A 14,601-nucleotide genomic window follows, 5' to 3' on the forward strand; every position below is an offset into this window, starting at 1 on the left:
CTTTAACAAACCTGAACAAAAAGTTCTTTGCTGTTGCAAAGGAGCTGTGAAGCTGAATATCCTTAAAATGGAAGTACACACGTAAGACTCCTTTGCACAACACCCTCTGTAGTGTTGGAGCACTTATCTCATCTTGCTGACTTGAAGTGGGATGGTATGCAGGCTTTCGTGTTGCAAAGAGCTTACAGCTTTTTGGCTGAGATTGTCCATGGGTGACTGTTCAGTTACCCTTGCACTATCTAATTCCTTTCAGTCACAAATTATATGCTTCTACGTAACAATAGGAGCTAGCAGCCTCAAACTTTCCTCCCTAAACCAAATTTAGCAAAGAGACGTGCAAATGGGACTGAAAAAAGAGTAGGTTCAAGCCTCTGAAATAAATCCTTCTCACATCTGAAGATGAAGAGAGATCTGAAGAAAGCGTTATACTTCTCCAACTATGATAGTCAGGGCAATGAATTTCTTAAATTTAGTTCATTAAGTCTTTCATATAATTCTGGATTCTTCAATAAAATAGCTGTGTGAGATGCCAGAGTCCACACTCTCTATATAAATTCCTGTATGGAAAGGATGTCATTGGCTCTTCTTGTGATCCAGGGAAAAAATGCAGATCTTCTGCGGGTACCTCTCTCTTTCATACCAGAGTGTTGGGGCCATGGATGAGGCTGTGGATCGGTGGATTCACACCAGTGGATGGGTGGAATAGCTTTAACCTTCCCTCCTCCCTGGCTGGCCCCAGTCCCCACTGACTGTGGTGGGCAGAACAAGAGCATGATCACAGCTGCTTTGCACTACTACATTTTGGGCCATGTCCAGAGGTACCACAAATAGGCATTTTTGCCACAGTTGGTTCAAGTGAATTTGCTAATGTTTCTGTCACTAAGCAACAGGTATCATCAACTTCACAGCGATCAGGACTGGTCAGTGGAGTATTTCATAGAATCATACAATAGAATCAGAGAATTTTTAGGTTGGAAAAGATCTTTAAGATCATCGAGTCCAACCGTTAACCTAACCCTGACTTCCCACCACTAAACCATGTCCCTAAGCACCTCATCCGCCTGTCTTTTAAACACCTCCAGGGATGAGGACTCAGCCACTTCCCTGGGCAGCCCATTCCAATGCTTGACAACCCTTTCTGTGAAAAAATTTTTCCTAATGTCCAACCTAAACCTACCCAGGTGTAACTTGAGGCCATTTCCCCTCATCCTATCGCCCGTTACCAGGGAGAAGAGGCCGACCCCCACCTCCCTACAGCCTCCTGTCAGGCAGTTGTAGAGGGCGATCAGGTCTCCCCTCAGCCTCCTCTTCTCCAGACTAAACAATCTCAGTTCCCTCAGCTGCTCCTCATCAGACTTGTGCTCCAGACCCCTCACCAGCTTTGTTGCTCTCCTCTGGACTTGCTCCATATTTGTAAAGGTCCTTTAAAAACAGTTAATGTTATTAGGTAAAGAACATTTTAAACACAAAGTCAGACATGTAAAAGGACTGTATTTAGTCATCAGAAAGCAAAGTGAGAGCAGAAATTTTAAAAAAAATTATCATGCTGACATGACGTGAATGCATTTGGCTGCACCCTATGCTTCGGGTGCTTATCGTGAGTGGAATGCTGGCGCCTGGATGCGAGTCAACCAGCAAATATTGCAAATAACATGTTCAGCATTGCCAGATTATAGGTCTAAGCAGAAGCACCCTTGGCATACGTACCCACTGAAATGATGAACAGGTGCCCACTATAAACCTGTGTACTGAGTTGCAGAAACAGCCCTCTGGTGTGCACCTTACACCTGTAGTGTTAAATATATTCCAATCTTCTTTAATTGTTTCTGTAGCATCCTGCAGGGAGCTCAAAATTGTTTGCATATAGAAAAAGAATGTCTAGGTTTGGTCACAGCTGTGTTTGAAGCAGCATGTTATTATTTTGGAGAGAATTAAATAATCAGTGACACCAAATTATAGTTTCCTGGCCTAGAACAGCATCCCCTTCACTTAGGATGCCAAGAACAATGGAGCGTCAGAGGGCATTTATAATAGAGAAGGAAATACTATCAGTATTTTTGAAAGCCACGTTCTTTATGTCATTTCTATGTTCTGCCACGGGCTTCCTGAAAGCTGCTGCACAAATCTCTTTGGACAATAATTTTCTCATTATTCAGGTGCCCAATTCTAACTGAAAATGAATTCATCACCTAAATACTTTTCCATTTATACCCATAGTCTGTTTGCAGCCATGTCACTCCTGTCAATAGGACTAACAGCAATGTTCTGAAGACAGCAACACTGAAAGCCTCCAAGCCACTCCCTTAATATATCACTACCACACTGCTGACGATACTGCAAAAGAACAAGGATCAGAATGGATTTTAATATGAAATTTGAAAAGAGAGCATGAATTTGACTGGCTAACAATGTGAAAGGCTGCTTTAAACACAGTTATCAAGCTGTACATTAAGAAATGCAGAAATGTCTTTTACAAAGAGAAGGCAGTAGGGCAGATGATGTGAAGAGGCAGAAAATGCAGGGACAACGAACAAAAAAGCAGGCACCGTAACAGCAGACTCCTGTCATTTAACATCATCATATTCTGTCACGGCTTTTTGACTCAGGCAATTTTCCAGCTTTCAGGGTTTCAGTTTGCGTTCAAGGAATGGACGTCTGGACTGTTCCAAAAACGACTGCTGAACTGCAGAAGTGGTTGGTCAGGCACATTTGATCATTGATGCCGTAGGGATCTGTGGTGAACAGCCTTACGAGGTCGCAGACACTTTTTCCCATCATATGATTTGCCAACCTAAGAGTTAAGTTTCTCAGCTTCAGCACCAATTCTTACAGACTATGAATTTCATTATAGCTGCCACCAAGGTCATTGGAAAAATCAGATGCAAGATGCATTTTCAGTCCAACCCGGCCTCTTCAAATGCAGATAAGGTCACCTTCAGTTAATAGAAGTTGTGGGAATCTCATTAATGTCATCACTTAAAAGTGTTCAGAAGTTATAGCTCTGAGCATGCAAGTTTGTGACAACCCAGGATCTTGCACTTTCTGTCTGTTTCTATCCCTCGTGAAATAAAAGCTAGATGTATGGAAGTTAGCATTGGTGAAAGTGACTTTAAGATAATACTGTGTCATCATTTTATTAAAAGGTCAATAAAAAATCCCATTAAAAAGATAAGTGAAAAAATCCTAAGTGCAATCAGACGTTCAATATTCACCCCTCAGCAAGATCCAAGAAGGACATTCATGCTTTTAAGTTTCTTTAATACTTAGTTTCTTCTCCTCCTTGGAAGAAAGTCAATATGCTAATTGAGCTGTAGGTCAAATGTTTTTTTCTTTTGACTATTAAAGCCTCAGAGAGAAAATATTGCTTAAGAGTTGATCAAGATGAAACCTGTCTGAAGTGAAGAGCTTTGAATTGTATAGAACACTTGCATACATTTATGTATTTATATAATGTTAGCCTGGGAGTACGGCAATTCAGCTATACTTTTCACATTGCTAATTTTGCTGAAGTTAGTACTGATGAAATGGTTTTGTATGGCCAGAAAGTCTTAGAAATTATGTGTGCTGATGGGCTATGTCTGGTTTTACCCTCCTACTGTACTGTCTCTCCAAAGGAGCAATGTTGCACAGCGAGGACTGCAAACAGGAGAAAGTTATTGCGTTTTCCCTCATTTAGCATGAAGGGCCAAGCTCTCTGAGCTATACTGTCCAGCATGGCAACCACAGAAGAGGAGTACAGGCAGAAAGGTGGGGGAAAACAACAATTTCTGGTGTTTAGATGGACTTCTGCGAGCACTGCAACCAAATTTTGTAAAGCCTTAGGAGCAGTGACACTGCGGAAAGTGCCACTGGGATCATGACCGGGAAGGGAGGCTGCACCTACAGCCAGCTTCAGAAAGGCTGCAGCACAGCTATAGCCGTGGGTTTAGGACAAGCCTCCCTAAAGCAGCAGAGCAAGGCCAGCAAGGGCCAGGCACTCATCTCCTGCCACAGCCCAGGCAGGGATGCCTCATATCACAGTCAGGCTAATCTTTGAGTCCTACTATTTACCAATCCAACAAAAAAGAAAAAAGTTACTAAGCTCGCTAACCTTCTATACTCTTATCTTTCCAGCAATCTCGACACAGAAGAGCTCTGCGGTAAGTTCCTTTTTGGGCAAGAACTTAATCTATGCCTGCGGCAGACCTGTGCAAGTGAACATAGCATGTGATATGATTTTTTTTTTTCTGTTTAATCTTTGTAGCTCATACAGAAAATAATTTCCATTGAAAGAACTCCTGGGAAAATGCAGATGGTTTATAGTCTTTTCAGACTCTGTCATCCATTACATGCAGAAATTACTTTGAAAACATTTTTCCTGATCAATACTTCACATTCTCTGAGCTTCAAGATCTGTTTTGATGTAAAGATAGATAGATAACTTTTATCTTATTACCCTTTGATGTGAGATATTTTTTCTAGTTAGTTTATCACTTTCAGAGGTATGAGTGCTTTGGCAATTTTGAAAGATATTGTCATATTAGTACCACACAGGAGGAAAGTCCATTACTTTCCTCCAACTTAAGCCAGTGAGAACAGCAGTTTGACAAGTCCTATCATACTTCGCCACAAAAAACTCCTGCAAGACCTAGAATTTGGCCCAGTTACCCAATTCTGTACCCCATTCTGGTCTGTGAGTCATTTCCCCAAAACCCTGTTTGCTCTCCAACTGATCTTACAGAACCTGATTTAGGAGTGCTGCTTGCAGCAGAAAACATTTCACAGAAAATTTCTGCAAGTCCTCCCACAAAATGTAAAAAAAAAAGTTATACTTGTCAAAACTAGCCTATTTCTGAGGGAAAGAGGGCAGCCTGATCAAGTTTCCAATGGTCAACAATGTTGAAGACCTATATAAGCTTAAAATGCTGTCAAGTTGCGTGCCAGCTCACTTACTTACCCACAAGGTGACTTTATCCATGGCCAAGAACCCACTGAGAGGCACCTCAGCTTGTGGCTTATAAATATATGACAAGAGACTCGGCTGAAGTGAATTGGGCTGTGACAACTTCTGCTGGTTGAGAATCTGGCCAAAATTATATTAAACTAGCCAAGGCAGGCAGATGGTTTTGTTCCACAAGGGGTTTACTGCTGTTGATGTTGCCCTGGAGGCTTACAGGTTTGCTCAGCACCCGGCCCCACCAGCCACCCCAGGCTGGCCAGCAGGCTGAGGGGGGTATCAGCCCCACACTGGCTCTGTTTACTGCCTGTTTTGATGAAATACGGGCTGCTTCAGCTGCCTTGTAAATCTTTCATAGGTTGCCACTAGGGTGTTCCTTATCTGTGAATCTGGTACTGAGTTTACTCAACACATGTTTAAGCTAGTGATTATACAGCTCTTTCTGAGTTATCTCAGTTCTCCTCCAAAATGAAGCTTCACTTCCAGGATACTAATTCACAGTATGTTTTCATTCTAAGTCATTTCATTCAACCTCTGAGCAGTGCCAGGTTATGTCGCAGTGTTCCTGAAAACTTATGCTTTCATGACGCCCTAAGAAGCTCACGCTGACCTCTTAAAAGCCTCAGAGTATTGCTATTTATTATTTCAAAAAGCTCCTGTCTAATCTCGTTCCTCCTGTCTGCCATTTAGTTGTTTTTCAGGCTCTTCCAGGTGGTCTGATGTCTAAATGCCTTGTCTAACACAGTCTCTAGCTTTAACATTTTCTTTCTTTCTTTTTCATACTTTTTCCTTCCTGTGCCTCCCTCAGTTGCATTTTGCCTCATTGACCACATGGGAACTCAGGTCATGATTTCCTAGGGTCAACTTCTCCTCTTGCTGTAACGCCTCTGACTGAAGTCTGCCCCCTGATTTTACATCAGGTCTTTCTGCTAAAATGTCCTTTGCTTTGAGCAGCTATGCAAGGACATCCTGCAACTTATTTCCATGATTTTTGTTAAAAGTATTTTGCATACTTCATACTTGTTGAAAATATAATCACAGTACCTGGGACTAGAAGCTTATCTGGGCATCTCATGGTCTCTTCTCTTCTCAGAGAGAAAAATCTGGTCTCAGCTGAACCCGACTCACAACAGTCTCGCCTTGATCTTATCTCCTCTAAGGACTTTATCAGTGTTATTTGGTTTTGTATCACTATAATCAGATTTAGTACATAAACACAAAAACTTCATTTCCTGATAGTAGCTGTAAAGTAGGCTACTAAACTGAAAATCCAGCTTAGAAAGAAAGGGTAAATATTTTGAAAGTAGGTCTCTTTCAGCTCTCAAACTGATATTTTAAATTTTTTGCCAATTTGGCAACTCATTTATTGAAAGAAAATGTTTTGAAACATTGATTTTGGTATTTTAAGTAATCCAGGAATTATTTTGATGAAAATTTTAAAATAAAATCATCCCTTTCATTGTAACTCCTGTTCATTTTATATATTTAGATAGTTAATAATACCATAAGTGAATTCAGACTTGATAAAATTGATATTTAATGAAATATTGATTTTTCAGGTCATGAATAGGTGACGTGGGTTTTCTTCTTCTTTTAGAATATTTTTCCCAGCACTTAGGAGAGTATGAAAATGTTCTGTCTGTCTTGGAAGACTTAAACATAACCATACTGAAGGCAATGGACAAAACAAAGAAAGTAAGTAAAAATTGTGACATTTTCTTTACATTGTATAGTTTGTTTATTTGAATATGTATCCAGTAATTTTATCTAAAGTTACTAAATCATACCTAAGTTCTTCCACATATACGTGTTTGTAGCAAAAGTCCAGTAGGAAAAAGGTTGTGAAAATGGTTGAGTATCAGAGCTGTAAAGCTCTGTCTGCAAAGTTTGGATATAACCAAAATGATCTTTGCAAATGATCTGAAGAATGTTCTTCATATTGTCGTACAAGAGAGTATTCCATGTCCCATGCCAAATGTGGGTAAGTATTATCAGTATATCAACATTTGAAAATAATCCAAATTTTTGAAGTAGAAAACATGTTAGTGAAAGATGCTAATGCCTTAAACTATATTAACGACTACCATTAAATTAGGTAGGCAAGAGTCATCTGGAGACATGCTAGGGAGGTATATTTGTGTTATTGTTAAAAGTAGATTTCAGGATAGTTTAAAAAGATTAAAAAGGGCTTTAATATCTCTCCCCATGTTCCCCAATACTTTTATGATTATAAAACCATCCTGTAGGCAGTGTCTGTGCATCCCAACTACTTAGTCCCTAAATATGACTGGCCAACGTAAATCACTTGAAACTATTTCTGACTGTAGCAACAGCAGACACAGAAATTTGGATTGAGTGAAACATCCTGGCCAAAAATAATATTTCATTTCCATTTCAGGCATTTTAATCAAAACCAGCACTCCCAGGGTCAGCAAAGAGGTGCTGTTAGGGCCGTTGCCCACCAGCGCTGTGAGGGGGTATTCTGCCCAGAGGGAGGAGATGTTGCTCAGGAGTTCGGCTTCTCCATCCATCCAACTGGCGGGGGATGTAGCCGTGCTGTAGGACATGCTACATAGCTGATCCACTTGGCACTCAATTCATTATGGTCATACATGATCGTTTGTGCCACATCCCAGCTCAAGTCTGATCAAAAGTGCATCAAGACACTGGGTAATATGGTGCTTTTCCCTTGCTGAACAGTTAAATATTTTGTGCAAGGTGGAATAGCTTCAAAAGGTGAGGGAAAGCACAAACCAGAGAAAAAAGTGAACCTAGATCCTATAAGCCCAACCCCAGACCCGCACCACAAGGCTGTTTGCTGGAAGGTGACCCATCAACAACAGAAATTTCAGCCCAAAGTATTCAATGAGAATTTAGTGAGGGGGAGGAAAAACACTGATTTTTTCAGTCTATCAATGGAGAGATCAGCGTGGAGAGAGCTGTGCTGCTCTAGCAAAGCTGTGATCTTTGGCAATCAGGTGTTTGCAAGAGTACAATACTCATACATTTTACATGAACTGCCAAAATAAAAACCTGTTTATTTACAGCCTGAACCAGTAAGCTGAAAGTCTGTTCATGCTGTCCATCTTCCACTCCTAATGAAGTGAATGTGTGCTGACTCACTGCCTCATTGGGCTGGACACTGAAAAGCAACAGATTAGTTTATTCTAGCCATGCATAATTTTAACAAAAAAAATCAGCCATGTATATAAACTACAGCTAAAGGGCAGGACATGTCATCTGATAACTACTGGAAGTAAACAGAACACAGCATTTAAGAATTACGTCAGAAGTTAATTACAGAGGAGGAGTCCCAGTAGGCTAATCAGAGTTGTAAGAAGTAAGCATTGGCCTGACTAGGAAACGGATAAAAAAATCTGGAATATTAATAAGTGTTTCATTTTTCTACTTGAAGAACCTATCTAAAAAAAAAACCCACCACAATTTCTTTGATTTTTATTTTCCTGACTGAAGATTGAAGCTTAATGGGTTTTCTCTCTTTCGGGAATATCCCAACTGACTATTCATTAGAGGTGGCAGAACTAGAGCAAGGCTAACACTGGAAAAAATACTTTTAATTCCAATTAGTAGACACAGTGTGCGAACATAGTCAAACAAAAATTGTGTCTTCAAATATTCTAAAATAGAGCTTTCTGCCAAGGATATACCCAGCAACTACAGCTTTGTATGGAAATTAAATTCGCAATCCAAATTTGGGATTATCCACACCAGGAACTCAGTTCTCAGGAAACAGATAGGTTATGTAACCTGACTACCTGATAAATCATTGGAGTGCAAATAGTAAAATTTCCATCTTAATTAGTCCAAGCTTTTATTGAAGTCTAAATTCTGGAACATATCAACCTAAAATCAGAGCTGGAGCAAAAGCTAGTTAGCATATTGAGTTAGCATGGATAAATGATGTTCATCTCCAGTGACACACAGTACATGTGATGTAGCTCCTAGCTCAAGTTGACTCCGCAGCTCAGACAAGCAGGTACTCAGAAATGGGTGGTCTGGTTATGAGCGGCCATTGGCATGTATGCAGAGCAAGGCTTGGGTTTCCCCTCCTAGTGCAAAATAAAACTTTGTCATTGCTCTGCCGTTGCAGCCACCTACTCCCTTAGTCACTGAGTAATGGGAGCATTTATTATGATCTTGAAAGCCATCATCTGGCTGGAAAATTCATCTATAGAAAAAAAGCCCAGAAACAAAGCTTTGAGAGCTACAAAGACATGGCAGTATCTACAATGGCTGAGTCAGTTCCCAATGACCAGGACCAAACTTCCAAGGACAGAATTCTCTTATTAAAAACCAAAAGTAAAAACAACCTGAACTCCACCCTGCAGAGCATGGGGCTGACTATGGACCCAGTCCTCAGGGTTGCCGTGAGTTTTCCATCCTCTCTGACTTTTCATGGATTGGAGAAAGCTCAGCACCTCTAACTATCAGTCTCTGCTAGACTTTCCAAGGGTGCATGCCACTTCAGGTAGGCAGCTCATTGAGTCTTAAATATTTGACGGGGGGAAGGAGCAACTTGGTGCTTCATTCATTTTATTTATCCAGTTCAGAGTCAGATAAACAATCACCACTCAGTCCTTCCTATAGGAAATCCCTGCTTTCCTACCAATTCATGTTGCCCATACTCAGCAGGTACTTTGCACAAGAGGCAGCTGCGCAATTGGAGCCCTAGAAGAAATGTTCAGTTTTAGTTTCCAAGGAGACCCCGGAGAAGGAAGATGTATCAGTCTTCAACAAAAGGCTGAACAGTGGATCAGAATGTCTGAAAAATCTAAATACCTAATCTATAAACCCTCCTTATTCCAGATAGAAACAGAAGTAGAAATTTTTAAAAACCCTAAATGTAGTTTAAGGGACTTTGCTTTACTTTATGGTGTACATTAATCTAAGTTTGGTAACACCAAAGTGTGTGGCGTTATTTGACTCATATCTGTAAATCTAGTACAAAAGTGTGCACTGAGTAGTTTTTGTACATGAAACAGACTTGACTCTTCATGTTGTCTTGTTTCAGTTTTGAAAATCACATGCGTTAATGAACAAACACTTTGGGTCTTGTTTACAAATATTCCCAACCTGTTCAGCCTTTAGTCAGAAAGATCTCTCACCAAGAGCAACTGGCTTGGCTATGGACTCCTGGATTTAAATCAAGATCAGCCAAATTGTCCCCATCACTCCATATTATTTCAATGTGTAGATATTTTTAATACAACAGATTAGCAGATAATGGTATCCTGGGGTGCATTAAGAGGAGCGTGGCCAGCAGGTCGAGGGAGGTTATCCTCCCCCGCTACTCTGCCCTGCTGAGACTCCACCTGGAGTACTGTGTCCAGTTCTGGGCTCTCCAGTACAAGAAAGACGAGGAACTCCTAGAAAGAGTCCAGAGGAGAGCAACTAGGATGATTAAGGGACTGGAGCATCTCCCCTACAAGGAAAGGCTGAGAGAGTTGGGCTTGTTCAGCCTGAAGAAGAGAAGACTGAGGGGGGATCTAATCAACATGTATAAATATCTGAAGGATGGAAGTCACGAGGACGGAGCCAGACTCTTCTCAGTGGTGTCCAGCGACAGGACAAGGGACAATGGGCACAAAGTGAAACACAAGAGGTTTCAGTTGAATATGAGGATGAACTTCTTTACTTTGAGGGTGACAGAGCACTGGAACAGCCTGCCATGGGGGGTTGTGGAGTCTCCTTCTCTGGAGATATTCAAAGCCCGTCTGGATGATGTCCTGTGCAATGTGCTCTAGGTGAACCTGCTTTAGCAGGGGGGGTTGGACTAGATGATCTCCCGAGGTCCCTTCCATCCCCTGCTATTCTGTGACTCTGATTCTGTGTGATTCCTGCAAGTTCATTGCAGCATAATTTCTGTGTAGTTTATTGCCCTCTCTGGTTTGAAAGGGGTGTCAGCATGGCTTTCCTGAACTGAGCTTTTCTCCAGTCTTCCAGTCCTGTGCTATCTGAAAGTGAAAACATCAAGTCCATTTCTACATGGGACAAAATGTTCCAGTGTGTTAGCAGGTTAAAGAAACTTTGAAACCAGAGTTCCTTTCACTGTTCTGGGGCCAGATCCCTCCAGTCGATCCAAACTAAATAGCACCTGGGGAGACAGGAGGCCCTTGTTAGTGTAGGAGTGGTTCACGCTCCGTCGCTTGAAGGGAAGGTGCTAAGCTAAAAATGCAGAGAAACAGATATAGCAAGGAACATCTTTCAGCAGGGAAAAAACTGAATTGCATTTGCAGGCAACATTCTTCTAATACAAAACACATCTTACCAAAGGATACTGGGGAAGCTACAGCCCTTCTGTTTTGGTACTCGTCTCCTGTGTTTTATCCTTACACAAGGAAGGGAAAAAGATATCTGAGGATTTTTAGAGGGACTTGTGGCCCTTGATATTTGATTATTTCTCTCCTTAGGATGGAGAGTCTGCCTGAGTTGCTTATACATGACTGGTGAGGACAGATTGGTGACACATTGGTGTCAGTTGTTTCTCTTGTACTCGCCAGGTTGGTACTTCCCTGATCAAAGTACAAGCTGGGATAGTTATGTTTATCTCATTTCTTCTTCGTCTTTTATACAGGAAGCATTAAAAATTAGACTCAGCAAAATTTTAGAAATGCATTGGAAGGCTTGTTTCTTTAAAGCCTTTTCTCTCTGACATCTTTTATGGCAAAATGCAGGAGCATATTTAAATAAAATATTTAATATTTTTTATTACCCAAATAAATGTAACTTTTTCAGCAAGCTGCATTTTTGTTACATTCTGTAGCTTGCAGTCACATATAAATACAATGAGGAGAAACTTTGTAACCCACAGCACAGAAAATAAAATCTGCCAGTGAGTAATGATGCAGGTAGATAAATAGACCAGGTTTTTTAAAGTGCTTGACATCTTGCTTCTATTGACTTGTGAATACTGCAAATCAGAAATTTACAGACTAAAGAATGTGTCTTCCTCAACTTATCAAGCCATAAAATTGTTGCTATTTGTCAGCCATTCAGTAAGAACAAGTTTTGCTCTATCATTTTTATTTCTGGTATTACTAGAGTTTATTGAAAATGCAACCTGTTGGTGAACTATTCTGTACTCAGTAAACTAGCAAAAGCTCATCTAATCACCAGAAATGTAATTTTCATATGAAATGAAGCTGGTGATATAGAAGTATTCAGGGGTTTAAATAGGCATCCAGTGGTATTTTAGAAAACCTGGGATATTCAAGGATGTCCAAGATGTCTGCACAGGCCTGACAAATAGCACGCAGGATCTCCAGGAGACCCAGGGGCAGGGGGAGACCCCCTTCTGGTGCAGCAGCTGGAAACCAAGTGGGTGTCTATAGGGCACCACACTCCAGTTTAGGTGCTTGAATAGCTCTGAGGTCTCTCAAGGGTTTTTCCCAGAGGAACTGTCCCCCAAAGGAAGAGCCAGTGATGGCTTACCCTGATCCAACAGTGCCTTTTATCAAAGTCATCACACCCATTTGAAGTTTGCTGTTACTTCACCAGCTGAAGAGCACTACCCTCTCCTCCCGCCTTCCCTTTTGCCAATAGCACAGGGTCATTTTCCAGCCAGGACTGCTCCCCGTGCGTCCCCACTAACACTGGAGTGCACAGTGAAGGTTGGAGCAGAGGCTTGGGAGGAAGCAGGGACCGTTTCAGATGATTTTAATCCCCCTGCTCCCTCAGGCAGGTTATGCTGCAGTGTTGGAGAAAGCCTAACCACAGCTGGCTGGTGGCCAAGTGACTGTGCCAGGGGGCTTTCAGGATGCGACACGCTTCCTGCTCTGTGATTTCAGTTGTTGGCTTGAGCCTCACCTAGCTCACTTGTCTATTACGGAGCTGACAACCATCTTGACGTACAGAGTACCAGCTCTTAACTTACTGGAGTGACAACTAAAAGTCAGACCTTTTGAATTGGCACATTGGCAAAATGGTGGGAATTGGGAATCACTGAGAGAAGCTGAGCCTGGCAGAGATGCTTTCTCGGCAGAGCTGCACTAAGTGCCCATGTAGCTGCTTCTTTTTCCTTGCAGATGGAGGCCGCCCTGTGAGCTGTTTCAAAAGTGACTTAAGACCACCATACTTGTTGTAAAGTGATCCAACCTCCAGTAACAAAAAGCTTCATATCTAAGCTGTTTCTTAGGTTATATTGATCTTATTTATTAGATGATATATTTTAATTTCAAAAGGAAATAGTGCAGTAGATTTTTTTTTTTAAGTAAACGGAAACTGGCTTTTATGGTTGACAGTGCTTAGAAGACAAAGCTTTGATCCAGTGAGTAAGAGTGGAACTTGACCCTATTTGCGCTTCATATCTGAAGTGCAAATCCAATAACTATAACGCAACAGCAGCCTCCTGGATGGACTTGGGCAGGACTTTTGTACAGCCAATAGAAAGTATTTATGAACAACAAAATGAGAAATGAAAATCTAAAGTAAAGGGAACATCAAAATAACCAAGAAAGGCTGTCAGCACAGTAGGAAATTGTTTAAACAAATATTGAAGATGTCCCCTTAATCTGTTCTTCTGTGTCATCTTTTCATCATCCTTATTTCATTGTCCTCATTCTGTTTCTTTACATCTCCTTTCTTCCTCAAAAGGACAGCAAGATCTTTCTTCCATAGATGAAAGCCAGAAAGTGCTTTGGCTAGAATAGTTAATATACACTTTTTCAAAACTGAATCAAGAGAGAAATGACCTCTGAGTGCACACTCCTTCGGTAAATACAGAGGTACAGTTCTTTTGGAGACAAAAGCACTGCAGATTTCCATGGAAAGGAATGGCAGGCAAACATAGGAAATGAGGGATAAGACACTGCAAAATTTCTCCTTTTCAGCCTCTAAAGTCTCATGTTCTTTGCTTTGGAGGGATTTTTTTCCCTCCTTTCCAACTATTTTATGTAGGACACCGAGTGATCTGTCTGTGATAGCTGGGGACCAGCCTCAGTGAACTAGCAAACACCACTTAAGCAGCAGCAACCATGACTGTTTTATACCCAGCATTTCAATATGCAAAGCATAAACACATTAAGTTTAGAATGGAAATGAAAGATAATTCTTATACAATAGAACAGTCAAGTTCTGGAATAGCCTTCCAAGCATTTGGGGGCAAAAAAACCTAACTGCTTTTTACATGTTGCTTGCAAAAACATAGAAAGGGGAGCGCACGGTGTGCAACAGCAAGATGCTGGATTCGGTGACTGACACAGCATGTCTAATTCTTTGCTCCTATGAAATCATTCATTTTTCTGCTTTGCTCAAAAAACCCCCAAAGCTAAGCGAAGTCAATGCAGCCTTGTAATTACTGGAAAACTTCTTGAAGAGTCTAAAAATAGGAGCCAGTCAAAGTAAGAGAAAAGATTATAAGAGCTGAAAGAGTAACACAGAGACATTCAAAGTAGTTACTGATGGTGCATTTATAGTAATTATGCAAATCACTCCACTCTGGAGGGTTGATACCCATTATAAACCAGAATACCTTGGGTTTTTTTAATTGCATATTTGAGTAATAGTAACAGTAGTGATTATGTAAATTATACCACAAAACAAAATAACTGGAAAAAAAAAGCTAGACAAGCATATGTCAACAACAGAGTTCCACAATTAACATTCTGTTTGAGCAAAAATGAAGTTTTAAATTGGTTTGTATGTTT

The 14,601-nt window shown here is 40.9% G+C and overlaps 1 protein-coding gene across 1 annotated transcript in view; it reads left to right on the forward strand.

The window, feature by feature from the left end:
• NECAB1 (N-terminal EF-hand calcium binding protein 1) overlaps window positions 1–14,601 on the forward strand; it is a 53,634-nt gene that overhangs the window by 13,567 nt on the left and 25,466 nt on the right. Inside the window, exons 3-4 of the mRNA XM_035893901.1 lie at window positions 4,114–4,139; window positions 6,534–6,631. Of these exons, the coding sequence (XP_035749794.1) occupies window positions 4,114–4,139; window positions 6,534–6,631 (124 nt within the window). The remainder of the gene's footprint in view (window positions 1–4,113; window positions 4,140–6,533; window positions 6,632–14,601) is intronic.

The sequence above is a fragment of the Egretta garzetta genome, unplaced genomic scaffold (genome assembly GCF_000687185.1).
Source record: "Egretta garzetta isolate BGI_Z169 unplaced genomic scaffold, ASM68718v1 scaffold154, whole genome shotgun sequence".
NCBI lineage: Eukaryota > Metazoa > Chordata > Aves > Pelecaniformes > Ardeidae > Egretta > Egretta garzetta.